At 38.8% G+C, this 26235-nt stretch overlaps 3 protein-coding genes across 6 annotated transcripts in view; 2 read left to right on the forward strand and 1 right to left on the reverse strand.

Annotated features, from left to right (window-relative positions):
- Nucleotides 1-227: 227 nt before the first annotated feature.
- Nucleotides 228-4649, forward strand: ATP5PF (ATP synthase peripheral stalk subunit F6). 4 transcript variants are annotated; one of them, XM_026089223.1, is made up of 4 exons: nucleotides 228-329; nucleotides 961-1140; nucleotides 3101-3225; nucleotides 4525-4649. In XM_026089223.1, the coding sequence occupies exons 2-4, from the start codon at nucleotides 971-973 to the stop codon at nucleotides 4551-4553; spliced, it is 324 nt and encodes a 107-aa protein (XP_025945008.1). In that variant the 5' UTR covers nucleotides 228-329; nucleotides 961-970; the 3' UTR covers nucleotides 4554-4649. The 4 variants fall into 4 exon arrangements, with proteins under 4 accessions (XP_025945008.1, XP_025945009.1, XP_025945010.1 ...); XM_026089224.1 differs by lacking the exon at nucleotides 228-329 and adding an exon at nucleotides 423-506; XM_026089225.1 differs by lacking the exon at nucleotides 228-329 and adding an exon at nucleotides 492-581.
- Nucleotides 4650-5156: 507 nt separating this feature from the next.
- Nucleotides 5157-24509, reverse strand: JAM2 (junctional adhesion molecule 2). Its single transcript, XM_026089228.1, has 9 exons — nucleotides 24438-24509; nucleotides 19182-19247; nucleotides 15455-15568; nucleotides 14084-14236; nucleotides 11849-12054; nucleotides 10429-10531; nucleotides 8608-8715; nucleotides 7778-7793; nucleotides 5157-6872 (listed from the first exon to the last, which is right to left on the reverse strand). Exons 4-9 carry the CDS (start codon nucleotides 14211-14213, stop codon nucleotides 6803-6805), a joined length of 633 nt encoding a protein of 210 aa, XP_025945013.1. The 5' UTR covers nucleotides 14214-14236; nucleotides 15455-15568; nucleotides 19182-19247; nucleotides 24438-24509; the 3' UTR covers nucleotides 5157-6802.
- MRPL39 (mitochondrial ribosomal protein L39) overlaps nucleotides 24016-26235 on the forward strand; it is a 37449-nt gene continuing 35229 nt past the window's right edge. Inside the window, exon 1 of the mRNA XM_026089219.1 lies at nucleotides 24016-24147. Coding sequence (XP_025945004.1) covers nucleotides 24016-24147 — 132 coding nt within the window. The remainder of the gene's footprint in view (nucleotides 24148-26235) is intronic.

A 26235-nucleotide genomic window follows, 5' to 3' on the forward strand; every position in this document is an offset into this window, starting at 1 on the left:
CAGCTCCGCCGGCTGCTGCTGCCGCCGCCGCTCCTTGCGCGCCGCACCGCGCCGCGGAGGCCAGCGCCCGCTCGGGATTGGACGGCGAGGCCTAGCGCGGGGCCCGGGCGGGGAGGGCGCGCCACACAGCTCCCCCCGCGCACAGGTGCGGGGACTACAGCTCCCGGCGGCCCCCGCGCGCCCGCCAATCGGCAGGCGGAGGCCCCCCCCGCTGGCGTCCTTCACGCCGAGTCCGCTCCAATCACCCGGAAGCGTTTCGCCTACTTCCGGTGGTAACGGGACGGCGGCCGTTGCTATCGTGCTCCCCTCCCGCCACTCCCAGTAGGAAGGTGAGCGGGGCCGCGCGGCCGCGGTAGCTCCGTGCGCGGAAGCAGTGCGGAGCGACAGCGGGGCGTGCGCGGCCCCAGGGTGCCTTGCGCGGGGGGGGGGGCAGCCTGGCTTCCCGGCGTGCCTAGCGCGGAGGAGGCGGGGCGGGGCCGGCGTGAGGCGGTGGCGGCGGGGCCAAGGTGACCGCGCGTCCCCCTTCGCCCCCCAGCGCCCCCCGCCCCGCCGCCGCCCCGGGCCGCCAGCGGACGTCCTCGGTGGGGGCCGGGCCGCGGTGGCGCTGCCCGGGCGCGGGGTGTCCTTGGGGAGGTGCTGCTGGGGGCTGGTGCTTGTGGCAGTTCCAAAATTATTATTATTATTATTATTATTATTATTATTGTTTAACTGAAATGCCCCGTTTGTGTCGGTGGTGTTGCAGAGCTGGTCGCTGCTTGCGATGGCGTGGGCTCTGTGACTGTGTACGCAGTGACCGGGTACTCTCTGAGCTCAGTGACTGCTTGAGTGTTCACTGCATGCTGGTTTAAATATCCTTTCTGCTTTATTTCTGAAAGTGTTTTTCGCTGTTTTCTCTGCTTAAATTGGAGAAAGACCTAATTATTTTTCTTTTGCTTTTTCTGTTTCTCTTTTTTTTTTCAGTGTATTCATCATGATTCTGCAACAGATACTGCAGCTTTCTTCCATTTTTCGTGCTGCTGTTTCCTTACACTTGCGCAGGAATATCGGCCTCTCTGCTATTGTCTTTAATAAAGCAAAAGAGCTTGATCCAGTTCAGAAGCTCTTCTTGGACAAGATCAGAGAATACAACACAAAGAGCAAGTAAGTAAATAAAATTGTCTTAAAGTGAATTGCAAACTGAAAAGAAATGTTGATTTTGATAAATGTTAAAATATGTTAGCTTTGTAGCCTGGTCCCTAAATATTTTAAGGTATGCTCCTGTGTCAGTAGGAAAGTTTCCATTAACTGCTGGGGTCACCGAGGGAGAAGACACGAATTTTTTCAAAAAGGCATTTAACTGTTTTAAGTATCACACTGATAAACTTACCTCTTTCTACTGATGATAGAGGGAATCTAGAAAGAACACTCTCTTGAGCCTAGTTTCATTTGAACAACTTCTCTGTAAGTGCCCGTAATAAGCTGGGTAGAAGTGTTTCAACTAAATGTATTAGCTTTTAAAAATGGGTGAAAGTTGGCACAATTGTTTGGGTTTTTTGTAGCAACATAATACTCTGATGCAGCTTTCCCTGGCGGACTTCCTGGATAGCATGATAGTTAAAGCAGAACATACTCCCAGGCTGAAACCTAAATTTGGAGCAAGGATCTGAATCTAGCTCTTGCACCCTCAAAAGACACCTGAACCCACTCCAAGGCTGACTGATATGTGGTGATATTTCTTCTCTTGGTGATGGTGTATGTTGGTATAAGAATGTATTGAGGGAGAAGGTAGCTGAGGCAGTGTTGAAAATAGAAGATGCAGGTTTTTTCCTCTGGTTCAGAAGAAGTTGCCATATTAACTAGTGCATTGACCATTCTGAAACAGGTTTCTGGCTTGCTCACTTAAAAAAAAAAAAAAATATATATATATATATATAGCAGGTCTAATTCTGCTCTGAAACAGGTTTTTAGGCTGAAGTCTTTTGTGAAACAGAACTCTTGCTTTCCTGCATCACTTAAAGTGTCACAGTAAGAAGGCTCACTCCTGCATACCTGATGGAAAAGGTACAGTCCTTTTCCCTTAAAAAAGTGAAATAAAATAAAGTTGATGGGGCTCTCTTTTGTCTTAGAGAGCTAAGGCACTTGGTGAAGTTTTTTGCACACTGTGGAAATATCAGCATCTTTGTTCTTACCCGTGTATGTGCTCTGCAAATAAAAAAATAATTGTTTTTTAGTCTGGGGAAAATGGATATTCTGCAGTCAGATTTTTGGAAGCTTCATGGAAATGATGACCAAGAGCAACTGAGAATTAATGGAATTGGGAGGCTAGTTCATTAAAAATCTGAAGTTAAGTTGCTTCATTCAAATGGAATCTTAAGCTCTTGTAATGAACTATTTAACAGGAAACTAAGATTATAGTCATTCTGTGTAATGCTCAGACTGTTGAAGCAGAATGTGATATGTGATGTAGCTTGTTTAATTTCTGTCTTGGGAAGGAAGTAAGCCACTTCTTAGCTGTGCTGGAAGAAAATGTGGATTCCCACACCTTCAAAATAGCCTGTTTAGTGGAAGCACGTTTCCTATGGCTTTGCCAACCATAAGTGATATCAATGTTGGTGTTGCAGAGTATGACTAATCTATAGAGTTATTGGTTTATGTTTGTATTCTAAGAAATTCCTGTCTGAATCTATCTGAATGCAAGGTGCCATGTCCCTTTTGTTTGTTTAGTATTCAAATCATGTTCTCTTTGCAAGAATAAAGTTAGTCAGAAGTAGCAGGGGTCCAAATCACAACTTTGTACAGAAATTGCACCTGGAACAAATGAAATGAAAAGTCCTCCAAGCCCGGATACTCAGTGTTGTTTTACATCTCAAAGAGCTGCCACTTTGGCTTGGATTTTCATTAGCTGTAGCAGAAAGCCTGTACTTTCCCCTGAGAACCTTGTTTATCTGTGTGGTAAGTAGGCCATATAGCGTGCCATATTTTGACTCTTGGAAACATTTTTAATTGTTTGCTTTAGTTGGTTTGGGAAATTATTTTTTAATTCATAAATGGAGATGACAATGTAAAACTTCCATGTGACGTTTCAGAGCTGAACTGTTAATCGGAACTTTTTATTTTTCAGACAAGCTGGGGGGCCTGTTGATGTAGGCCCTGAGTTTCAGAAAGAAATGAATGAATCACTTGCCAGACTTCAACGGATGTATGGTGAGGGAGATCTAACCAAGTTTCCAGAATTTAAATTTGAGGGTGAGTAAACAATCTTACCTAACTTCTAATTACAAGTAAGGACATACATGTTCATTAGAGAGTCTTTTAAGTTAATTCCTATTTAGTTTTTATATGGACCGTTAATCTCAATGAATATCCTTGCTATTGCATGGTCTACATCTGACAATCTTTCTCAATTTGCTATTTCTAGTAAAGGTGCAGACTTTTATTGATGCTTAACCAAACTTGCAGTCAGAGTAGGCTCTCTTAATTACTCTTCACAGACCCTGAAGAAATAGCCCCCCAAGGCCCTCCTCTTGCATTTTTTTTATTCCCCAGAAGAGGTCAGCAGACTGTCATTTCAAAATAAGTTGTCTGCAAACTGTAATTTGTAAATTCTGTAAGCTTATCTGGAAAGTCAGTGATTAGTGGATGAACACAGAACTTAATTTTCTCCTATTCATGATTACTTGTGACTAAATTATGTGAAAATGACTTTTCTCCAATTATTTGGAGGTGATTTTTGTTTAATTGCTCTTGTTTGCATTAGCATATTTTTGTATTATCCAGATTGATTGTGACATGTTTGTTCTGATGTGTTTATCTAGAACACGGAGGGACTGCACCAACTCTGTCTGCCTTATGAGACAAGGCAAACTTAGTTATTTAAGGGCAGACTCATTTCTTTAGTTCTTTTTTCTCTTGCTTATTTACATATATACAGCTATAAAAAGCACTAACCCCTTTATAGTTTGTACCTTTGACACAAAGAAATCATTTCTCAGAGTTTTTACAAAGTGGAAGCTCTTTTGCTGAGCGGAGTTAACATTGTGCATTCCATTCTGTTAATCTGCTATAAGACACTAATTAAGAGAAAAGCAGAGCTCAGTTACTTGTTCTTGTGTGAGAGCTATTTTGGAAGTAATAAGGTATTATTTTGTCCAGTAATGTTCTGGTTGATTTCTTCAGCTTCTCTATTGCCTTCCCCCACCAAAAAAAAGTATTTGGAACAGTCACCTTTGCTAAAAGTTGTTTGGGTAGAATGTTGCTAAGGTGCATGTCTTACCCTATCAGAATTACTTAGATCTTCACCTTTGAGGAACTATACATAAGCTTTATCTCCAGTGTGCTTTATTCTTTAATGCACCCCTCCCCAAACATATCTTGGCGCAAGCAAAATAAGTAAATCGAGTTGTATGCTGCAGTGTACAACAGCTTATTTTAGCTCACCAATTTAATTCTTAGTTTCCTTTCAATAGCATATGAATTGCGGTGTTTGAGGCTAGAGTAAGAAGAAACTAATGTGGCTTTTCTTCTCTTTCCCTATCTTACTTTTAGAGCCCAGCTTTGAAGAGACTCCAAAGTGATCGCTGCAGGTTGTCAAACAGCAGTGTACTTCCATGGAGGTGCTGAATATGACATCAGTTGTAACTCAATAAATGTGTTTCAGGTTGATTTCAGAAGTGTGAATAAGTTCTTAAGCATATGGTGATTTTGTCATCTATTATGGTCAACATGATTCAGTAACAAAGAGTTAACTGAGAAACTCTTTTGCTAAGTTACATTCTAGTACAGAGACAAGTTATAACACTGATAATGGGACACCTAGAACAGTTTTAAAATTACTTATTTTCTTGATTTTGTTACATCCAAAAAGCTTCTGCAGAATAAATCTAAACCCTGAATCTGTAGCATAGCTTTGTGGAAGTGATAGACCTGCACAGCCCAGAGTGTAAGCACAAGCTTTACACTTTTATAGAAGCAACTGGAGCCTGAAGTTTGTGGGGTTTAAGCTTCACTAACTGAACTATTGCCACAAACACTTCAGACTCTCAGAAACTATTTATTCGTAACACTTCAACGGTTAGGGTCCAGGTACAAGAGCTTAGTTTTGCTGGCTTTTTTTTTTTTTTGTACTTCAAATTACATATACAGTCTGCAGAAAGAGACACGTACTTCCTTGCAGAAGAGGCATATGCTGTAGGCATTTCACATTAGACAATAATACAATGCTGGAGCCTCAATTACAGGAAGCATTGTTCTGTCAGGATAGCAAGTTAAAATCTGCATAAGTACTTATGCACTGATGGATGGTTTTGACATATTTAATGTCATGTCAAGGCACTAATAAAACTGGAGTCAGGATTGCAGGAGAGTTTGAGCCCTTGACAGTGGAGGCATAAGTAGTAAGAAGTACTCTTTATTAAAGTCACCTCAAAGTATTTGGAAAGACTGGTCCAAGCTGTAAAAATGAATCCCATATTGCTGGGTGTACACAGGAACAAAAAGAGGTCTTCACACAAATTGACTTTTATAGTCTGTTTATTTCTGTCTTTAACTTAAAGTTTAAGGAAAAATGGGTTGACTAAACATTAGCAGTTTCTATTTTCAGTGTGTAGTACATGGAAACTATTTACAGAATGGAAGTCAAAAGATCCCTTTGATATTTTGTATAACAAGTAGTCATTTGCTGTCCCTCACAGAGGCCGAAATCTTCTAAATAACAAAGGATTTGGTATGCTTGAAATCCTAAATGAAGTAAGCAAGGTGACATAAGTAATAATTCAAAGACTTTAAGCAGATTAACATTCAGTGTACATTTCAGAGGAAACCAAGGCATACAGGTTAGAGAGGAAGTGTGCCTGAAGCATTCTCTGTATCAGTTAATATATTTCCCTTTCTGGAAAGGGAAGTCCACAGAATTCACACTTGCACAGAATAGAAGTAGGACCATATTAAAAAAAAAAAAAATCTCAACAGAAAGCTGTTTAATGCTTCAGTTGTTTGAAGTGAAGCATTCACTAAATTGTGGATTTAAAGTGCAGGACTTCACTAATTAATTAAGATCAGTAAACAGATACCATTCAGAGCAACTAGTTAGTCTCAGTAATTTTCTTGTATGCAAACTAGATGAGGAAATAAACTTATGCTATATATTATGTTCTGTTTGGCTTTCAGAGAGCTTTTAAGACTAGTACTGTAGCCTTAAACCTTGGATATTCAAATTAAGTTGTTCCTAGCTGAAGCTTTAGTTGGAGCTCCATTCTTTTTGCACCAGTTTGAAAAGCAGGAGCAATGCAGACCTACTTAAATCCTTTGAGCTCTCTCAACCAGAAAGGAGAAAAAGGTTAGTAATAAGTTTGAGTATTTAGTCAAGCCTTTTAAAACCATATAAACCTTACAGGTGCTAGGGCCCAAACTTCTCTCACTGCTGCCTTGGAGTTTGTCACACTTGGTTTCTTTGGTTAGTTAATACACACAAGCAAGAGTGGAAGTCTTTCTCACAAACAAGTATGGTGTGGCTAAGTAGACAGTAATTACAGAGATGAGATCAAATGGTGTTCTCTCTTTAGTTGGCCTGGTGGGATGATGGAAGAAACAAACAGGACAAGAAGATGCAAGAAGAAGGAGGTGTAGGACAAGCAGGTAGAACATCTGGTCAGTGTGGTAAAGAAAAGTCTCAAGTCATAAAGTAGATAGCTAGGTGCTGTAGTTGTATGGCACTTGAGGAGGTTGAATAATAGGAAGTCATAAATAGATAAGGTATCTCCAAGTATTGGGGGTGGGTAAGCTTTCCTTGGGTCTATGATGTTTTTGCAAAGGAGTTTTGAACAAACTAAAACTTTAAACACACTACTGAATGCAAGATACTTGCCTTTTCACTTGTAGATTCATAGTTGGACTTTCTGTTGATAGAACAATAGGAAGGTAGGTTAAATAGTGACTTTTCTGGTTTTAGTTTTAGCCCTTTGAGAACTTTATTTATGAATGTATGTCTTGATTTCTAATAATCCTAACTTTTTTTTGAGACAAGAAACCTACTCCACTGAAAGCTTTTTATACAGCTGTCACTGTCTCATGAACTGCTGCCAAGTTACCTTCCCTAGCTTGTCATTTCAAGGCTTCCAGTTATGTTGTCTAGTTCATGACCACTATAAGAAACAGAATATTTTGAAGTATTTGTACCTGTTGCCCTTTTTACTTGCTATCACCTGCAAGTGATAACATAAGTTTTTAAAAGCCCTCCCCCAACAACTCCTCACCCCTCAAGCAAGGCCAGCCTTGAACAAAGCACACAAGTTTAGCCTTGTGTGGGAATACTTGAATAGATTGAAGAATTCTTAGTAGAAAGTCAGAGAAATATCTACTGGGAATTTTAAGTGCCATATATAAATCCATATTAAAGGAGTAGACCAGATGACCTTGAAGTCTTTTCCAATCATATTTTCACAAAATAGTTTCCCAAATAATCTGCAGATACAGATATGAGTAGAGTTCAATTTGCTTTTGGAAAGGAGAAGATTGCATGCCTGTAGCTGAATTAGGGGGTAAATCACAACTGTCTAAAAAGACTTATTAGTACACATTTATTAGTAATAATGTTTAATTCATTCTCTGACCAGCACACTGGTTCTAATGAAGGAACCAGTCAGTGTGCAGGATCAGGTTTATTTCAATGTTCAGGAAAGAAGCCTGTTCAAGAGTCACATAAAAGACTTTAACAAAGAATCACAGTTAATAAATCATCAGAAACGTAACTGAAGTTTACAATGGCTGGCATAACACTTGTATAAAACATCAGGATACTTACTGGGAAGAGCTTTCCTCTGAAAAAGAAAAAAAAGAAAAAAAAAAAGGTTAGCACAAGAACAGTTTCCTTAGCTGATTTAACATTATTTGAAATATTTGTTCACAGCTTCTTCAGCTCTTTAATTTCTAGAAACAGTTGCTGAATCAAGGTTTTCTTTGTGATAGTGAATTTAACAGAAAAGCAGATTAGGTTGCTTTCAAAAGTAATTTAACTTATGAGTGAACATGAACTTTAACAACAACTCTGTTGGCCAGTCACTCTCAGGCAGTAGACTTTCTCAGACAGAGACATTTGGGCACCCCCCTTCCTGCTTGCTGTGCTGAACTCTACAGGCACTAATGTAAATGCTGTGAAGTTGCTCTGTGTCAGCCACGTACTGTGGTAATTCTTAAAAGCGAGTTTTCTCCATGTGTACTTTCACCACGACCCAGAAGAGGGAGCCGGTAAGTTCACCTTAGTCAGAACAAGTGTTAGCTGTTCAAACCTTAACCTATACAAGTTCACTAGTGTTGTAGTTTTTATGTTGTCTTTCTTTGCAATCCCCTCTCAAACTAGGACAAAGAGGCCCTAGAAGCCAGGGTTGTGCTTGGTACTGTACCGAGACTGCTGTTTGGTAGCCCTAAGCAGCTGCACAAACATCACCACTCTTAATGTATCTTTTGCAGTAGAAGTAGGCAGAATAAAAATGTCTGCAGAATAAAGCTAAAGCTGCAATACTCGTTAGCTTCAGTACCATGGATTTAGGGCCTTCATGAAAAGAAGGACATGTTACAGTCAGCAGAAATACAGCCACTTTCTTGACACAGAGAGATAAATTTTATTTTACTTACTTGTAAAGTAACCCTTTTTTTGGGCATAAAATACTCCAAGGCCACATAATGCCATTACCAGAGCCACAAATACTACAGCAGCAATTATACCACTTACATTAAGGTCATCTGTAATTATAAAAAAAAAAAAAAAAATCCAATTTTATAAATTGGAAAAGTTCCCTTGGCTAGATTTTCCCCATAATTGCTACAGGCACTATTTGTATTAATAGGTGGACTTTTGCCCAAGTTGTGTAAATAAATTATGAACAATTAGATGTCGATGAACAGTCTGAAAGTGTTTTTGCTATCACATTAACTTCAAATCCTTACTCCAAGTCAAAAGTAGAGAAAGAATAAAAGGGGTCAAGAGGTGCATACTCCTTATTTTATCTTTCCCAAATAAGTACTATTCAAGTCACATGTCTCTAAGGACCAGTATCTTGAAATCTTTAAATTTTAAAGTCTATTAGAATGGGTATTTTCATGTACGGGTAGTTTGACTTAAATAATCAAAACAGCTGATGACAGTGTTAGGACACAGTCCTGAAGAGCTTTTCATGCTGATGAGTTATTTAAAATTGAATGCTTTTTATTTTTAAACAACAAGACTTTTACAATTCAATATACTAAGGCCACAAAATATTTTAGTCCAAGTATCTAAAGTTAAATTCTACATTGTGCTATTGAAAAGTCTAGCCACTTATTTTAAAGGTGGTGAGTCATGCCCATTTCCTGATATAATGCCCAAGACCTTCAGGCAGTCATCCATTTTCAGAAGAACATCAATAACAAACCTATGAAAATATTTCTGCTTATCTGACCAATTACTTATTTGAATCGCAACTTCAAGCATACATTACTATATGGTTGGGGATTTTGCCTCAAAGCTTATCAGTTTGTGTGCATTAGTTGACAGCAACTTGGGACTGGATGAGTATTTCCACGATAGAGGAATTATATCTTGGCTACTTGTTATATCTTGGCACTTGCTTATATCAAGCAGGAGTGCATTAAAAGCCTTGATACAGTGATTTTCAACTACATGCTAAGGAAGCACCAGACAACTGTTTTCTGGAATACCTTGACAGCAACTATTAAAGCAATTTTGGTTAGGATCTTTTAGAAGCTTCAAGTATTTCTATACCAATTTTCTTCCCAATCAAATGTGCAAGAACTAGTTTTTATTTTGCAGAAACTCTCATACATTTTGGGTTACTATGGATTCTGCCCCTCCAGCCTTTGCTAAATTCTTTATTTACTAACAAATACTACACTTTACCTACATTGTGCAAATAGAAGGGAAAGAGGCAGCATTTTTTTTTGTTTAAGATATACCAATCCTTTCAGCTTTCCTCTGAAAGGTATGAGTCATTATTTTCAATTAAAGAAGTGTTTCTGATCTGTAATACTAAGGTCTCACAGGAATTCATCTCGAAAGGGAGGCTATTCATAAAGAAAGAAAGAAAAAAAACCACAGTAGCCTGGTAGATTATGCTGTACAGCTTCCACAAAAGCATTCTGAAATAATAAGGACCTTATATAGATACTACCATTGTATGAATTTCAGTGTTTTGCAAGTTAAAGACTGGCTACTGCAATAATTCCAAGGTACTCAAATATCTGCTTTTCTATAAAATACATTGGGCTCTATTTGTGCTTTAAAAAAGAAACTTGAAGTAGTCACAGCAACTACATAACAGGCACTCATAACAAGAATATTTGTTTATGGCATTTTGGGGGAAGAATAGTGAAAGGATATAATTCAGTCTGGTCTTAGCTTTCTAGTTGTATCATGCAATAAAATCATTCCTATTGCAAGACTGTTTTGCTTTGACATACCAACTTGCATTCGCTTCACTGAGCATTTCTGAGATAATCCAATCCCATTAGAGGCTTCACAGAAATACTCTCCAGTGTCATTCTTTGTAACTGTGTTAAATAGCTGTTAAGACAGAGTTCAAAACCGTTATCAGAATGGAACAAAAATTCAGAATTTCCTGTTGGATAGAAATTGAAATGTCAACAGTTGTTTTTTCCAAAATCTGAAAGAAAGTGAGAAATCCTGATCTCAGTTTGACTTCATAGTTCACTTCCCTAATCACATCCCCTGGCCCCTATCTTCAACTACTGATGCATCTAGAAGACCCTTTTGGGCATTTCAGCTAGATGGAAGGGTATCTACAAGGTGTTTCTTTTTCAGGGGATCAGTTCTTTCCCACAAAATGCATTTTCCTAGATCCGCTCCAGTTTCAGAATCCTTGAAATCAAAACATTTTGTTCATTTAATGAAAAATGAACCATCTGATATGTATAAGCTTTCCCATAGAAAAAAAATAGACCATGTTACAGAAATTGCACTTTCTATGAATTATTTCAATGGAAAAATGCTGAACTGCACTGTTTATCAAATATTATTGCCATGAAAATTAAAGTGATCAGTTCCAGTGTTTCTCTGGTTTTTTTTTGTTTTTTTTTTTTTTAATAATTACACCTGCTAACTTTTTTCCCTTTAATATAACCTATACTTTAAGGCTAAGATTTTTCAGAAGTGATTACTGATTTTGAGTAGATCCACAGCACCTCTCAAAGATTAGGCATCTTTCGTTTCCAAATTTGATCATCCACAAGAGTAGGGTGCCTCTAGAATGACATTTTACTTCTGAAAGATCTTAGCTTACAGTGCATCATGAATACTTTAAAAAACAAAAACAAAAATGAAACCTTAAAGAAGGATCAGCTAAGCAGGAAAAAAAATAGTAATAATAGAAGGCTAGTTCTGGGGAAAAAAAACCCACCACCTTGTGCTTACTTACAGCCTCTACTCACTCCCATTGACTTCACCAGTACAGAACTGGAACCCTTAAATACCATTGAATTTCATAGATTCTAGACTATCCTTAGTGCTGTGCTCCCTATTAAATTATAGAAACTGCTATTTTAGATTTTACAGAGCTGTTGAATATATCTCTGTTGACATACTGACAGATCATTTTCACCTGGAACTGGTTAGCTAAGTGACAAGGTGAAAAGTGTCATTTTTTTTCTGGATTCTGCTCATTAATCATTACTGCAGCCTTACAATCCACTCAATTTATTTCACTCAACCTCTAAGGTTTGCCATGTGTCTGCAGCAGAGAATACCTTATGTATTTGTCAGCACATGTTTCAGCATGACATTCATCTTGGATTAAGACCACTGTGCATCACTGTACTAAACATTAAAATCAGTCTTCTTAATAGTTGGTTATTACAGTCTTACCAGAGTGCCTGACTTTTTATTCATGGTGTAAGTTATATTTGCTGCTCTAGCACCTCCTGTTCCTGTCTTTTCCAGCAAGGCAACACCGTTTTTATACCACTGGTACTCGGATGGAGGAGAGCCTTCAGTTTCTTTACAGCTCAGTTCCACTACTGTTCCAGTCATTGCGGAGCTGGGTACCTCACATTTCGGAATGGTTGGAGCAACTGCAAAATGAAAGTTACTCAGTCACATACGTGCTGTCTATGTGACAACGGTTTGACAGCCATTGATGATCAGAAAAGCACTTGAGTACATGCTTAACAACTTCCACGTTAATGAACTGAGAGGGGCTCTGGAGAAGGGCAGGGCCCTACTAGGTCGTTCTGCTAAGAGCACAGTAACATTTGTGAGTTGCTAAATGCAGTGGAAGACAGCAGCCTACTCCCGGCCTCCTCCACCACATGCTGCGCCATCCCGTCTCTGCTCTGTACGCTCTTCCAACCCCAGGTAGTTTGTTCCAGCCCACTTCCTCAGTGGAGCCTCTTGCTCCTGGACAGAGGAGCAATGTCTCAGGGAATCTGGAGTCCAGCATTTTTTTCCATTAGTATTTAAAAAACAAAAGTTAGGAGGAGGAAACAAGGTTTTTTTGTATTAAAAAAAAAAAGTCTACTTTTTTTGAAAAGTGATTGTTGGAAAGCATTACCAAATTTGACTGGCCAGCATCACAGCCATTGTGAGAGTCTCAGGCCAAAAACAATTGTCTATTAACTTTACCAAAAAAAAAAAACCAAACAAAAAAACCCCACCCACAAGAAACAAACAACTCATGAGTCACCTACTTCGTTAGTCTTTTTCCTCCATAGCTCTCTGAGCAGTGTGTAAGGAGTTCAAATGCTCTCCGCAGGTTTTGTTGGAGGATTCAGAGAAACTTCAGTCGGGTTCTGCCATGACTATTCTTACTTGTTTGTCCCTATACAAGTCTCTCTGCCTGCAAGTACAGATAACCCTTTCTGCATCCCGGATGCAGGACTCCATTCCTTCTGCCATAAAAATGAAGGTCTCTTTTCCAAATCATATTTTTTTTATTACAGAAATAACTTATTTTTTTCTTGGCTGACTTTAATGAACCATGCAGATCTATTCACCCTTAGTTTTCTTCTACATAGCTTCAAGTCACTCTCCCCCCCTCCCCCCTAAAAAAATTATGAATACTTTAAGGTGTCACTTTCTTTTAAACTTAAAAGATTCACAAACAAAGAACACTAACTCCCATTAACTTTCAATAACAGTGCAAGAGAAACTCACAGAACTTCAAGCTCTTAGATTGTAGCTTTAAATCAAGAAGCTACATTCAAAAAAAAAAATTCTGTTGAGAGGAGAAGGAGGAGGAAAAAAAAAAGTGTGATTACCTCGTTGTTGAAGCTGGTCAGAAGTTCATGAATGTATCTTTTATGAAGAATTTTGAGACTTTGGTTTTAATTAAAAAATAATTGATATTTTCTGTAGATAAAACAGTACAGACATTTCAAAAGCAAGTATTTTCTTTCCTTCTTATGAAGGAAAAAAAATAGCTACCTCTACCACTCATCCATGAGGAAAAAATGGGAGGGACAGTGTAAGAGTACTCTTAGTATTCACTCTCCCTCCTTTCCCAAGCGCAAGAGTCAAGATTAAAAAAAAAAAAAGTTACTGTCTCTCCTGTAAATAAAGTCCACAGATTGCTAGCTGGCATTGCACAGACACTGCAGCAGTTTCTTCTGCTAAAACAGGAGGAGACTGTAGCATCTTGGAATGAATTGCTGCTTAGAAACATTTGGTAAGCTAACTGTTGACAGATGCTGCCTTTCCAGTGCCAAACACCATGATCAGCATATCTAGATTCTCAGCAACATGAATGACATCAGTTTTGGTAGAAATGGTCATTTCACCAGGATATAAATCAGCATACTTACTAAGTTTTGACAACTACAATATACATTTATATCCTTAAAAAATAGTTATTGTTAGCATTTGCAAGCAGCCAAAACCCCCACATTCCTTGGTCCTATATTTGCAAAATGCAGGTGTGCATTTTACAAAGTTCTTCTATGAACTACATTGTAGAGTGAGTGTGTGTGTGTGCACACGTGTGTGTGTAAGAATAACCCAAAGAACACCCGAAAGGCACACACTACACAAACAACCTTACTTTTAACACTCCCTGCCATCTTTCCATTTCTTTACAGAAGCCCAGGTAGTAAAGTTTGTTCATACCCAACACTGTGAGCATAATAGTAGCCTCTCTCAAGTGTTGGCCATGTTCACTCTTTGCACTAATTTCACAGCGGTAGGTCCCAGAATCCTTTCTGGTCACATTTCTAATATGGATTCCTGTATTCAGCATCTCTGCTCTGTCTTTAAGATCACCTTTAAGAGAGAAGAAATAGGTATTTTCCAAAAATGAAGCAGGGCCCGCCCCCTTCCTCCCCACCCAGCAGAAACATCCGTCTCATCAGCTTGTTTTGAAACAGTCATTTTTGAATTATTGTTCATTTACTCAGTGTTAGTTATCTAGCACCCAGCAGCAATATTTAATTTCACCCCCCAAGACAGTAAGACTCTTCTACAGACTGATCTACTTAATCCAAAAAGCTCAGCTCAAAACCCTACATCTGTTATACAGTTTCTAGTTGGAAGATGGAATACTTTCTGCAGACTTTAAGAAAACAGGTAGAGCAGTAGTCAAATGAAAAAAGTAGATCGTTCTCTGTTCAGAAAGATGGCAATCACTAACGTAACTCCCTTACAGAATTCTGAGTGAAGCCACAGCAAAGTATTTGGGATTTTAACATGGCAAGAAAACTTGATGGATTTAGTAAAGATATTGTCATCAGACTTCTTGCAAAAAAGCAATGAGGTTTTGTTTATTCTATAGCTTTTTGCGAAATTACTTGTACGTGTAGAACCAAGAGTTCTAATTGCTATACAGGAATAAAACAAGTCCATCAGCAAAACCAGCACATCTTGCTAGCTCTGCAAACTAACAAACATCTGTAGCTTTATTTTATTTCTCAAGCTTCATTTATTGTGTACAAGGTACCAGAGACCCATATTTTCCTCAATACATAAAGCTGAGTCATTTTAAGAACATTAAATAGAAATTCTACTTCTAAAAAGAATACAAGTAACTTAAAATGTACTTCTGAATTTATATTTTATGTATAGACAAATTGCTGCATTATTCATGTCTAAGCCTCCAGCTCTACAGGATCCTTCAGAAATCTCTTCATAGGACAGGAGTGCAAACCTTGCACTAGTTTTGGGGGTTTATGTTTCCGTGCAATTTAATTTTTGGAAAACTTTAAAGAACATGCACTGCCATTTTTCTTAGCCTCAAGTTTTATGGTTTTACTATATTTAACTTCATTAAAAAGGTAACTAACCATTGAGGATTAAAAAAAAGAAAAAAAAAAAGCAGCATGTTTTTGTGGAGAGGCATTCTTTTCCTCAAAGGACAACTGTTCAGTCATAAGAGTCAAAAGCTTTTTCATTCACTTATTTTCCCATCTTATTCCCCAAGAAGGGGCCAAGATTCACATCAGAGATGACACCTTAAGCCATCAGTCTAAGTTTGCAGTACTGTACCTGTAAATTCACCATTGTAATAAACAAATGAGACTCCCCGAGACTGGATTTTCTTCCATTCTATTCTTAGACTTGTCTCTTTTGAAAATTTGTGCTTGCAGCTAAGAATAGCCTCTAGAAAAGAAGAGCAAAAGAGAAATTAGGATTTTCAGTATTGTGTTTGCTACACATTCAGGCTCCATGAAGTTAATTATCCCTCTTCAAAAGGACTTGAGCAGACAGCAAGAGCCAAATCCACTTCTCAAAGTGATATCACCAGACCTTCTCCAGATTTACACAAATGCAATGGGAAACAGAAGTTAGTAGTGTTCCCACACTTCAGTGGCCTTTGGATCAAACTTCAGGTGTTGGGGACTAGACATTCACAGGTTGGATGAGCAGATACCGTCCTACTACCATTGTTTTATATTTAACTAATTTTGTCAGTTAGCAGACCACAATTAAAAGAAGAATCTGAGCTTGTTACTGTCAGTATTTTGTGAAAACTACTGTTCTGAATTCAGAACAATAGTTTGACTAATGTAAAACTTGACTGTACCAATACAATGGGTTAAATGTTCCCCAAAGTAACTTAAATATTTAGTTACAATTTCATATTGGTTACCTCTTATTTTTCTTCAGTTCTTAAGTAAACAAGGTTCATACAACTGTTAACTTTGTCTGTCCCCTCAGCTTTCCCTGACTTACGTGGAGTGGACATCACCAATCAGATTTCACACAGAGGCCAAGGTCTCAAGAGAGAGTTACTGATTTTTTACTAACGTTGCAGTAACTGGGTAGGGAACAGACTTATGCTAGTACTCCTAATGAGGAGAGGGTCACACTGGGAACTCGGCTGTTCTTTCCCTCCACCTCACAGCAGGGCCTCAGCATATGCAACTGGTAATATGTAGCTCAAACCATAACTGTGGTCTATGGTCAAGCCCATAATTATTATGAGGGAACTGAAGAAGAGGGAGGGAAGACATCACATACTGTATAGGTGAGTTACTGGGACACAAACCCGAGGCTTCAGTAGTTCCGCTGCCTGTGGAATAGCATGATGGAAAATAGTTATTTATTGAAAAAAAAAAAATAATAAGTCAAGGTATTAAGAATGAAAATTGTTGGGAGACAGAAGAATGAATCCAGCCACACATCTGACTGGTTCTGAATCTCTTCATTAATGAAGTAGGGCTTAATATCTCCCAGAAACATCTGTGTAAGATCATCCATCTATTGAAGCAGGTCTGCATACTTGTCCTCACTGTCAATCATCTTTTCTTTAGACTAGGAAGAACTGTGCCTTTTATAGTTAAAGCATTGGACCCTCTTATATGCAAGAAGATAGTAGAACAGGTTATGCAAGTGACAACACTAATGAGACATCCATCGACATCTGAGGGTTTTTAATAATTTTCAGGATGAAGTACTGCAACAGGGGCAAGACCAAATGGCAAAAAAATATTGGTCACCAAGAGATAAAAAGCAGTGTAAGGGTGGTCAGGGCCCCAAATTCTTACAGCATAAGAGAGCTGAAGTACAAAAGCAGCCCTTTTTTACTGTAGGCCTGGAAGAAATGGGTTAATATGACATGACTGAAAACAGAAATCATTTCTATGATTTGGATTTGTTTTATTTTTTCAAACATTGTGAAAGAAACCAGTACAATATTGGGCTTGCTACCTTTAGACTGCCCATCATCCAATATAAGACAGAGTATCATTGATCAAAGATCTTTTCATTTTTCGTGATGTCTGTCTAGCTTTCAGGAGACAAACATCCACTCAATCTACATTAACTTGCACCCTCAATTCCAGTCTCAACAAACAAGGCTGAAAGGTGATTAAGAGCTACCAGCAGGTCTACCCAGTCACCCTCTGAGTCTGATTTTCCGGGTCTGTTCTGTGGAGAAACAAAAGGCTTCAAAAAGACCAGACTGGTAACCCTGGTGATATCTTATACAGAAGAAATGTCCAGACTTGAAAGAAAAGTCATGAGGCAGGAGGGTGTTCTCTGCCAGAAACATGTTACACGCACACACAGGCTGCTTTGCAAAACATGCTGTGCACTCAGGAAACCCAAGGTTCCTGACTTCAGGTTGAGTGGATGGGTGGAGGCTTCCTGAATCTTAAGATTTGCTAAAGTTTCCTTTCCATTTTGTTTTTGTATCCTTCTAACAAAGAAAAACCATCATTCAATTTCAGCTTGCATTTGCTGCTGGCCTTGTGACAGTTGGCCGAACTTATGAGCTAGTCTATATTAGCTAACTCAGGCATGGCTCACTTGAAGTGTTCTCAGCTTAGCAGGTCACCTCTGCCTTGAATGAACTGTCCCTTCCTTGCATGCCACATTTTTTCATTTCAGAAAAAGCTAGTATTGATGCCACTCCCATTAACTTTATCCAGAGAGAAGGAACAGATTGAAAGGAGTGCACTCAGAACAGAGACAACGTAATAAACCCCTCCTTATTTACAGTTCCCCTCTCCTCATTGAGTCTATTAATAAGAGGAAAAGCAGAAGCATTTTCCAGAGCAGGGTTGCTTGATTTTCATTAAGGTATACTCAGAAGAGGCTATGCGTCAGCACAGGCTCTACCAGGCCTGGAAAAAAACAGTACATCACACTTGTAGTTATTTTTCCATGAGTGCTCAAGAAAACTCTAGGGCCTCTGGGATCTTGGAGAGGCCTGGACAATGTTTACTTTAGATTTATATCTGGTCTGGAGGCTATTGTTTGATCAGTCCTGCTCTAAAGTAATAGGAGTTAGAGAAAAGAAAAATGCATTTCAGGTCATTTACTTGGAGAGCTGAGTCTATCCTTCAGCCTCTAGCATTCCTGTAAGTGCTGTTACATAAAAAACAGAAGAAAATTCAACAGAGCACCTGAGCAATGTTAAGCTAGTCTCACTATCATACAAATAGCAGAAAATGAAGTACAAGGTATATATCATATAACAGAGAAGCTAATCAAGCTTTAATATTACCTGAAGAGCTTCTCTCTCCTCTTGCCTGTCCTCAGTTCTAAAGGTATTCTCTTTTCTTCCCCAAAAGTGACAAGAATACTTTACAGGAGCCCAGCTGACAGCTTCAAAGGCCACCATATTTCATTATTGCCTTGAAGAGATGAGGAGACCCTAGAGCTCAGCAAGCAGTTCCAAACTCCCATCTCTCTCCATTCAAGCCAAATACAAAGAAAACAAACAAACCAACCTCGCACACATACTACTAGGATCTCCTTCTCATCCATCCAGCAAACATCACCAAATTTTCCTCCCTGCCCCCCTTTAAGTCCTCTAGCCCAATTATGAGGAGAAGTCGTGTGTGATTTACACATGTATCAAAAACAGCCACTAAATTGTAGTTACTGTCAATGGTTGATTTACAATTGTTCCCTCTTTATACCCTCACTTCTCTGCCATATAATGTAATTAATGCTTCTCCTTTCTATCAGTTCCCAACATTTTAGGTGGAAGGAAACCAGAGAGAAGTTACAGAGTGGGCTATCAAGACTAACAAACAGGCACAGAATCAGAGAGTAGTTGGGGTTGGAAAGTACCTCTGGGATCATCTAGTCCAGCCATAGGTCAAGCAACAGAAAATGGGGACAAGACTAAGATTACATGAAGAGCCAATGGAGAGAGTAGAAGCAGGAATGAGGAATACAACCTTAATGTCTGCACTGCTTCTGTTTGCATAGCTTGCATGTATTATGTATATATTTAAGCATAGTGATGCCCATACCATACCTTTAAACTCCTCTGCTTTTACATTTTTGTTATCTGTTTCAATGGAAATTCCAGTCACTTCATGATCTGCAAGGGGACACAAAAAAAGGCCACAATTCAGCAACAAACACTATTATTGTCATAGGTACTTCAGCAATAATAACCAGTATTTTCAAGCCTTCCTTCCACAGGACAGAATGGATGCTGTCTACTAGAGACAGCACTGGACTGAGAGTCAGAACTACATGACTGGCCATGTGGGTGGCCTTGAACAATTCACCTTTTCCTCTCTATGTCTTGGAACATGTAAATGTTGTCAGGCTATTGTAAAAGAGAAATATTACAATTTTTTACATGTGACAAGTTCTATCCATTTTTTTTTTTAAATATTTTCAGCATCCAAAAAAAAAAAAAAGAGAGAGAGAGGCCTGCATGATCTACAGTACTCCAACTGTGGTCCTATAAGGACCTTTAACCATTGCTCCACGGCTTACTGAAGCCATGATCATGTTAGCCGAGTCCCCAACACCATAGCAAAAGTTCAGTTGCTCATTCACTCCATCCCGCATTCCTGTTCAGAGCTGCTGCTTTCTAGATCATCTCCTTGCCCGACCTACCCCCCTAAACTCCAACTGTATGGCCAACATTTCTGGCTTCTAAAATAATACGGCTTCACACCTGGCAACTTAAAGTGAAGTTTCCCATGTACCGGTTATCAAAAGATCCAAATTCAAGTAGGCAATTACCCTGTTGTCTTTACCATGTTTTAATCATACTGTCACCTTTGTGTCACCAAAAAATAGCTTCAGCAGAGATTTATAGTATGGAGGAAAATATGAAGTCAAGACGACAATTCAAGCAATGGTTCCCTGAGAATACTGAAATAGCAAAAATATTTCCATTTCACATAATGCTTTGGGATTTTTTTTCCAATCCATAGAGAAGAGAGAGAGGGGTTTTTTTTGTTTGCTTTAAAAAAAAATAAAAAATAAATCACACAACAACAAAAAAAACACTGCTGAAACCAGAAGAGGGAATCCCTCCTCCAGCACTTCCAAATGGAGCAGTTATTCCCACTGCACATATGAAGCCAAACTCTGTTTTTATCCAAGTCTCCCTGAGCTTGCTTTCAGGTTTTATTCTGGACCTTTTTCCTTTTAATCTATTAAGCCCTATTTAGATTTATGGGGAAAAATAGCCTTTTACTTTTACTCAAATCATGTTGTTTTGGGAACAATAACAAACATTATCTATTGGTATACAGGATGTATTTTTATCCACTGAAATAACATTTCCCTTCACATTTTCATAATGGGGGTTGGGAAAGCATTTTTTTTTCCCTCGAGCTTTTGACAGTGGCTAACACTTGTTTTTGTTTAGGTAGGAAGCACTGGTTTTTAGGACTCGTGTGTGGGTAAAAACACTTATAAATTATTGAAACATCAAGCTTCTATCTAACTGGACACCAAACAACTCAAACATCTGCAATTCACAAACATATTACATATACTTTTCCACAGACCAGAAAATTCTCTGCCTCTTTAATACAGAGGTTACGCAGCTTACTGTCATGTCCTAAGTGTTCATAATCTAGAACCTGCAATAAGAAATCATGTTTTATGTCCTCTGGGGCAGGATCATGGTACTTACTTCTCACTATGGAAGGTGCCACAAAATTACATTTTATACTTTGTATATGAAGCTTGCAATTGCACCAGGTCTACACATATCCCTGTGCATCCTGGGAACTAAAGAGTGTCTGAAGAACTTAGTATGTGACATACTAAGTACAAATCATACCAGAAAAATTAAGACTCAGCATACATACAACCCCCCCCCCCACACACACAAATCACACATACATGTTTCCCTTCAAGAAATAGAAGGGTCTGAATAGTAACTTAAGGTGGTGCAGAGACAGATGGCAGATTTCAAACCATTAAATATTCTGATCAAGCAGAAAGACAAAAGAACTCTTTAAAGCTAGAAGGCCTCTTCCTTAAAATGCTCTTTTTAGAAATGCCTCTGTCAATGCTTCACACTCCAAGACATAAGCTTTGGCTTTTAGTTCACCATATAAAGTGCAGCAATGAATAGATGACATGTTACCTTACTACTTTTTGTTCATAAAATGCTTTTATATGCAGACTGAAAAACGCTACTCTTACATAGCAGTAACTTTATCTGTTTAGAAGTTAGCCCACAAAGTACATAGTCTATCTATCTGAAAAATCACTAATGCAGCTGTGAACCGATACTTTTCATAAGGAAAAGCATATTAGTCAAATCAAAGGAAACAGTGTTGCCTGAAGGAAGTTACATGAGAACAAAATCCAAACAAAGTTGTAAGTACAAGAGAAGAAGCAGCCTCGTGGGATTTGTTTTGCCCAGTTCTAAACATCAGGTGGTCTAGAACAAAGCTTAACAAAGGATCTCAGAGGACAGTGCAAGTTTAGGAAACCGATGTCCCAAGAACAAAGCGAGAATGCAGACAGTTCTCTTACCTAAGTTCCTGAAAGCAAATAGAAAACCAGACACCTCACTGCTGTTAGCATCCTTCGGACATACCCCAGGGTAAGTCATTGTGGACACACTTAGATGCCGATATGAAATTCTCAGCTATGCAAATACCTACCATTAGGTACTCAAACGATGCCTAGAGCCTTGCCATAGTCACATTATCCAGAGACTTACATCTGTTTTGACTCTCCTGTTGACATATTTTTTCCTGAGAAGCATTCCATAGATGGCAGCCAGCATCAGACAAATGGCGGGGGAAGCTATCTAACTTCGGACAGAATTGGTTGTGAATCATACTCATGAAAGACTAACTCCCATTCTCCTTGTTAGTTCAAACTGTGGTCACTACAACCAACAGGTTATGACCCTGCTTTCAGTGGGGCTGGCACGCTAGACTATGTTCCTCCAAAAGTTACCAGCAAGGAGCCACGGTTCAAACCCATCACTCTTGCCAGCCTCGTTGCTAACAGCAGTTGGAGTACACAGGGAGACTTCATCTGTTAATTCTGCTTTGTTAATGCTAACCTCCAGCAGAAATGCTGGAGAGGGATCAGGGATACTAACAGCCTCCACTACCACTAGAGTCTCCAGAGTGTCTGCCAGAGTCCTTAGCTGACCTCTGAAGTTGGCAACTTAAGCACCAAAATGTAGCCCAAAATAACTGTACCTGAGTGACAATAGTGTCATTAAGTAAATACAACATAAGCACAGCATTAAGACTCCAAACTTTGGACAAGAACTAGAAGAAGTTATCACACATTGTGAGAAAACCAGCTCAACTTCTGTCTTTCACTTATTTTGAATTACAGTCTTAAAGACTAATAATAGAACAGGATGCTGCTTTGGGCAGAACTTATCTGATTGACAAAAAAAAAGGGGGGGGCATACCTTCAGCCACAGAAGACAAACAACAGTAGTCAAAGGGGGGTACTGTAGAGTCAGAATAAAGAGCCTGTTCAAATCCAGATGTGAAAAGCAAGTTTGTATTTTAATCAGCTTTGGATGACTGCAGAGGATGTAACGTGAGAGAGAAGCCACATTTTCTGACAACTTAAAAAGGGCATAAAACAGGAAAGGAATTTAAGGAAGAGATGGCTGAGAAGCTCTTTATATGATAGCTTTCAGCAGCACTTCTGTAATGTTTTAGAAATTGTTAGACTTAAACACAGCATATTTTAGTCATTCAGACACTGGAGTTGCTGGAACTCCCAGAGAGGTGGTAATACATGCAGTTCTTGATAGGCATTTAACTTACTATAGGGTGAAATACATTGTAAGGTTTTAAACACTAAGACATTGCCCTTGCAGATATTTTTATTAAGAAAGGATACTTATGTGTACACGGTATAGAAAGCCTACCTTACCCATACATCAATGGTAAACTTCTCTAGTAGCTTGAAGAGATTATATTAAGTAGAAATTTAAGTTTTTAGACCTTTAATTGTAAGGAAAATTGTTCTACTATATGAGCAGATGCAGTGCTGGTTTACCGGTACTGCAGAGAAGCAACTCTAGCTATGTCTGTGCTGCTAGTGTTTCAAGCTGCAAAACCAATTTACGGCTTGTTGTTTGAACAGTATTAGAAATGCTATCTTGGTCTTGATTCTTGGGAATGATAGAAGCACAACAAAAAACAGACTTTCAGATATTCAGAAATGGCAAAGAATGGGGCAGGGGTGGCAAGACACCCTCACTAGAAGAGTAACAGAGCCTAACTCCTGTGTTGTAGGCAGTGCCTTTTCCATCACCATATTTGTCAATTATTTCACAAAAAGCCTGGCAGCGCAACTGAGCTTGTGCATATAGATGTTCGACAGCTCCCCCTATCCTCCTTTTTCACAAGCCCTCACTTAACTCCTGACAAACTTCTTATTCACAGAGAAATGGACCAGTGTTTTGGAGCATGGAGGGAGGGAAGAAAAAAAAAAAGAGCTAAATCCAATATTTGGTTTTATTTCTCTCCTGTAAGAACAGGTATTACAAAACTAAAATTCCAGCTCTACAGCTGGGTAATCCCCTGCTCAACCCTAAGACATTTTTCCTCCTTGCATCCCAGGCTGAGAGCCATGTGCACTGGAGTAATCCCCCACTCTTTGCTCTCCTGAACAAAGTTATGAATTTGAAGCTGGTAACAAGGACAGCGTTCAGATGATAGGGTCATTAAAAATACAATACACAAACAGAGTAAATGTCTTGCTGGGTAAGTCATTAGATACTCTCTTCACTTTATTAAAAGATCTCAAATTAAGAGCAAAGGCTGTCAGATTTGAAATATTTGTCTACAGATACGCAAGTGAGACAAAGCAGTCAAGTTTTAGGATAACATGTCTGGAGGATGTCTGTCACAACAAAGCAAGGTGTCAACCCAACACTGTACTTCAGAGGAGCTTCTCCCAACAGAAAACGTGACAAAAGTAGTAAGCTGCTTGAGAAGAAAAATTTGGCTAAAGTGGCAAAGAAAGAAGAGGTAAATGCTAGAGCTGATGAAGTTCAAATAGTTTTTCTTGCATTTAGCACTTACTACATATCCAGAGGTCTAAAACATCATTCAAAAAAAGTACTGTATTATTAGACGCCTCATAACCATAAAAACAATTCTTCATGCTCATCTGTTAAAGACAGTAGGTTTTTTAATCAGTTTTAATAACTGTATGCCTTCATAATGGCAGGCATGAAAATAACAATAAAAAAAAGAGCATTGAGAACTGTATTTTCATTCATTGTGGTGTTACTTAAAGAGTAGAGAAGTAGTTTTACCAGAGAACGACTAAAAGCAGATATTCTAGCTGTATTAAAAAGCTGGTATTGGATGATCTGAGGAGCTCTCAGTCCTGCAGGGGGAAAAAAAAAAAAAGTTACTTTGTTAAACGCTTCAACTACAGAGGAGACTACCAAAGAAGGAAGTTTTCATTTATTATGCCAATCTAAAAACAGTTTAATCTCAACTTCATGCGTACTGTTTAGTACAGCCTGTAAGGCTACCACATCATCTGATGTTGTTCTCACTTTTACTTTCAAAGTATTTTTTGCTCAATTTGAAGGTGAATAATAATAAGAGACTATATAAAGTTATCAGTAGTAGTCTTAAAAAGAGTTTAAGATCATGTTAATGATCCATTTTAGAGCACAGCCCCAAGGACAGTTGGCCCTGGAAACACAACACTGTATATGCTGGCAGAGGAGAAAGGAGGGAACAGAAAACAAGCGGCATGGGACAAGAAAGGAAGGAATTATTCAGGTCAGTCTTTCCAAAGAAACAGAACACCAGAGCAAATGAATTCCAGAGAGACAAAACAGCCACCTGGGTGCTTTCAGCAGTCCCAACACTGAAAGACTGCTGCATGAAATGATATGGGAAATTCCAAAAAAATCTAATATACATAATTCATGGAATAAGCATTTTGTAAGTGTTTTGCAAACATTTACAAATATAAAATTCCATTCCCTTCAAAGTATTTTTCCCCCTTCTCTTTTCTACCCACACAGAAAAGAAAGGAACAGCTTGAATTCACAGTTTTACAGAAGCTCAGTGTGTGATGCAGACTTCTGGAGCTTTCTGGATTGTCTATCTGTTGGGAGATGTTATTAAGCAAATAAATATTTATAGTTCTCACTTTTACAAGACTCTCAAGACTCTGCTACTCCTCCTGTCTCCATGGCAATGCAAGGGGAGCTGCTGAGAATGGGGGATGGAGTTTTAAGCTAGTCAGCCTCTTACAAAAAAAGCCTATTTTCCAGCACTTTCCCAATTCTGCTTAACATTGGTTTCCATAGCAACTCAGCAGCAGTGCAAAGAAAGCTTGTAAATGCAATGAAAGCCTGTATTTGCTTCAACTGTTGCTTATTTTAAGCTGTATCAGGATCCTGTAGTCTTGTGTCTAGTATCATCATGTTTCAAAAGACCATCTAGAATAGGCCAGGGGGGTAGAGGGCTCTCTTGTTATTGCTGTCCTATCCACCTCATATCACACACTCACAGGGATTTGAAGAAACAGGTTTCCACTACTAGGTGTTAAGATTTCCACGAAATACTTGCCTATGCAAATATCTAGATAAAATGTCTTAGAGTGATTATCAAATTTACAAAACAAAGCTACCCCCCCCAGTGCAAACTGGCACGTTCTACTTAAGTCAATAGTAGTAAACCAACTGTAAACTGTAGTTGATGTACATCAACTGTAAAAATCAATCCTGAAACAAACAAACAAAAAACACCACAACCCACACGTACAAGACAAAAAAATTCTGGCCCACAATTCAAGAAAAGAGTTTCATGTTAAACTTCCAAAACCTGAATAATGCTTAAGTGACTTTTGCTTAAGTGACTTTTGCTGAAACTGCTGAGCAATTTGAAAAGGGCAAACACTTTCTAAAAGCTAGGTCATTTGTGTATCTACGTACACACACAATACATAAGAGTCAGAACACAGATTTAGTTTACTTTCCAACTGTGCCATTCAATCTTAGTTATGATTCCAGTAAACACCATTTAAAGCTGCAGCTTCTGCCTGTGCAATGAAGTCATTTAAGCTCCCTTATTGTAGGATCAGTTTCC

The sequence above is a fragment of the Apteryx rowi genome, unplaced genomic scaffold, assembly GCF_003343035.1.
Source record: "Apteryx rowi isolate R43461 unplaced genomic scaffold, aptRow1 scaffold_801, whole genome shotgun sequence".
In the NCBI taxonomy this organism is placed as follows: domain Eukaryota; kingdom Metazoa; phylum Chordata; class Aves; order Apterygiformes; family Apterygidae; genus Apteryx; species Apteryx rowi.